This window comes from Ailuropoda melanoleuca, unplaced genomic scaffold (assembly GCF_002007445.2).
Source record: "Ailuropoda melanoleuca isolate Jingjing unplaced genomic scaffold, ASM200744v2 unplaced-scaffold73004, whole genome shotgun sequence".
Lineage (NCBI taxonomy): Eukaryota > Metazoa > Chordata > Mammalia > Carnivora > Ursidae > Ailuropoda > Ailuropoda melanoleuca.
This window is the reverse complement of record NW_023248287.1, coordinates 402-3,587: the sequence shown is the minus strand read 5'-3', so window position 1 is coordinate 3,587 and position 3,186 is coordinate 402. Positions and strand designations below refer to the sequence as shown.

The 3,186-nt window shown below is 57.3% G+C and overlaps 1 protein-coding gene across 1 annotated transcript; it reads right to left on the bottom strand.

Moving 5' to 3' along the window:
* Window positions 1–36: 36 nt before the first annotated feature.
* On the bottom strand, window positions 37–2,908 carry LOC117800587. The gene is made up of 3 exons (XM_034653141.1): window positions 2,682–2,908; window positions 1,623–1,835; window positions 37–480 (listed from the first exon to the last, which is right to left on the bottom strand). The coding sequence occupies exons 1-3, from the start codon at window positions 2,814–2,816 to the stop codon at window positions 100–102; spliced, it is 729 nt and encodes a 242-aa protein (XP_034509032.1). The 5' UTR covers window positions 2,817–2,908; the 3' UTR covers window positions 37–99.
* Between the last annotated feature and the right edge of the window lie 278 nt (window positions 2,909–3,186).

The following is a 3,186-nucleotide window of genomic DNA, read 5'->3' as shown; positions in this document are numbered from 1 at the left end:
GCGCGCGCGCGCGCTCTCTGTGTCTCAAATAAACAAATAAAATATTTAAAAAAACAAAACAAAAACAAAACACACCCTACCAGAGCACAGAAGGGCATTTTAACAGCGGTTTCTGGCAATGCTGCTTCTCCTATCTCCCAACCAGGAGGGGACCCTCGACAGCCCCCCACACACACCCAAGGAGCTTCCCCCACACACAGCAGCCCTGAAGACAGAATACTGAGTGCGACCTTCACCTGTACCATGCCTCTCCAGGGCCTGGGGAGAAGAGGCTGGCCCCCCAGGCTCACCAGCCCTACCCTTCCCAGCCCATCCCCACTGTTCACGCCCAGACCCTGCCTGAGCGTGGCCCACCTTCTCCACTGATGCATTGGATTGCAGCAGTATCTTCTGGAACTCCTCTCTTTGAGTATCTCTGATGATTGACTGTTTGCCATAGGGTTTTCTTAACAGCTTGGGGGTTCCAAAGCAGACAGTTTTCTGGAAAAAAAAAATGGGCCTCCCGGGTCATCATGGGAGGGTCTCCCTACCCTGTGGGGGAACAGAGACCAGAGGCAGATGCCAAGGACAACCCGCCCAGCCTCCCTCAGCCCATTCACTGCCTTGTGAAAGGGACAGCCAGGTGTTGAAGGAATCCTGCAATAAGGCATTCCGGCACTGAGGAGTCTCCGTTTTAAACCAGCAGCTTCGGCTCTTGGGACAGACACTCGAGTTCGCCTTTGGGGAAACACACCCCCTCCCTGCCACTTTGTTCTGGAAGAGACCCCTGGCCAAAGGTGAGGGTTAGGGAGTGTATAGCCATTGCTCTAGATGTTAATGCAGTGGTGCAGCCCCGATACTCTGGAGGTGGTCCAAGTGCCCTGTAGTAAGGTGCAGTGCAGTCCTACAGCAGAACCCGGCCGAGCAGCCCATGTGGGATCGAGTCTGCGCTGCCTACAAGTGTCATGTGTTTGCAGAAGGTGGGGTTTCTCTTTCGAGCCTCAGTTGCCAGGAACGGGAATCAGGCTTCATTGCTGAAGCAGTCTGCTGAGCTCCCCCAGCCCTGTACGAGATACTGTCTTCACTGCTGAGAGTCGGAGGCCAAACCCCCCTGTGCTCTCTCTCCCTCCTCCCCTCAAAATGAGACCATTAGTCAAGGCTGGAAGGGTTAATCCCGGGGCAGAGATGAGGGCTCAGAGGAGCAGGGAAGTAGTTTGCCTCTGCTTGAGCCCCCAACCACCACCGGAGCCTGGTCTCCAGGGACGTGAGGCTGGGTGGGGGAGGTAGGCAGGCCCCGGTGGCTCATCTCTGCCAGGTTACACTCACTGGAGGACTGAGAAAGTAGCCCAGAAGCTAGCCTGTGATTGTAGGTTCTCTGGGTTGTCCTCCCTCCAGGTCCGGCCGCCGCCCCCGCCACCCCCGCCGCCCCCCGAGCTTGTAGACTCTGGGAAGGGAGCATGCCCTGACTGCGGGCAGCAGAGTGGGGTGGATCACGTGAATCTAACCAGGGAGGTGAGTTGACGGACGGAAAGGTGCTGGGGGGTGGGTGGTGGGAGTGCCTCCATATAAGAACACAAACACAGGACAGGCCCCCGGGATGGCCAGCGAGTGAAGGTAGCCTCCAGCTCAGCTCCCGCTCCCACCTGCGGGGGTGCGAGTCTCTCTGGCTGCCTGTCTCTGGGGTGCTTCATCACCGGGGGGGCTGACATCAGGTTCCGTTGCAGGTTAGCGTTGGCCACCGTCCTGCCTCTGGGGCCTGGGGGCTGCACTGGCGGTTTGTACGCCCACTCCTGGTTCTCCATGCAGAACTTGCCGGCCCGGAGGCCCTCGGCCAGGAAGTTGTCCACTTCTTGGGCCTGTGCCAGGGAGACACCCACCCCGGTGACCCTGCAGTGTCCCCGAGGGACATGCAGGGCCTCCGCAGCCTGATGCCAATATCCAAGGGCCCTCCAGGTGCCCCAGGCCTTGCTCCCTAGATACTGAGTACCCTTAGAAGCATCAAGCCAGAGCTCATAATCCTGTCCCGGGGCCAACCAGGAATGCCCTGAGTCCCCACAGGCAGGACACTGCTCCCATGAGGGACTCAGTCTCCCCATCCATGAAATGGACGTGGTTTCCAAATATTTGTGAGGTTGTTTTTAATTGGAAGGGACGCTCCAAAGTGTGAAACAGATAAAAAGCTGACTGCTCTAGGAGAAGCCCCTGCAGTAGCCTCTGAGCATCTCTCCCCAACATGTTTGGGAAATTATTGGATGAGGTGACCCCGAAGGCCCCTTCCAGCTTTTATCTGCAAAGACAGCATAATTCAGAGACGGTGGGTTTCCTAGGAGCCCAGTGAGCCCGGAGTGGGAACACACAACAGTGAGGGTAAGACAGGAGCCACCTCCAAGGAGAGAGTCATCCACTAGACAGAACAGGGCCCCACCACAGGCTCTGCTGTCAGACCACCTGAGTCTGCACCGATCATTTCTGGGCTGTGCAACCTCAGGCAAGACGCTTAACTTCCCTGTGTCTCAGTTTCCTTGCCTGTCAAATGAGAGTAATTCTAGAAACTAGCACCCACCTCCCTAGCTCCCAACCTCCTCCAAAAGAAGTCGTCACATCCCCTCTCCTTCCCGGGGGAGCTTCCTACCCCACCCCCCAGGCCGAGTTGATCCTGACCCACGGCCGAGAGAGTGTGGGGGTGCTCCTGTTAACCATACCTTCTTGGGCTGCAAAGGCAAGGGGCTCACAGAGGCGTTGAAATTAAGGATGGGCTTGAACATGTTGACGTTCCAGAAGAGGATGTCCCCGTTGTAGGAAGAGGTCCCAAGGAACTGGTTCTGGTACTTGGCCATGCTCAGAACGTCCTCCTTGTGGAAGCTCTGCCAGTGGTAGCACGTGAGCACCGGCTTGGTCCTGTGGAGCCTGCGCACGGGGCCGGAGGCGGGAGGGCAGACAGCTCAGCCTTACTGTGCCACGGGGGTGGGCAACACCCGGGCCTTTAGATTCTGGGAGGCGACTCAGGAGAGGGCACTCAGGTGGAAGCTCTGCCCCACGACCTCATTTACAAAGCACCTACTGTGTGCCTCCCACAAAGGCCCTGTCCTCAGGGCTTTACACAAACTAATCTGACAAACCCACCACATTCGGACGCTGAGTAAGGATGAAAGAAGGGAAACCATGGCCCTAAAAAGGCCCTCTGGAAAGGAAGAGGACTTGCATATT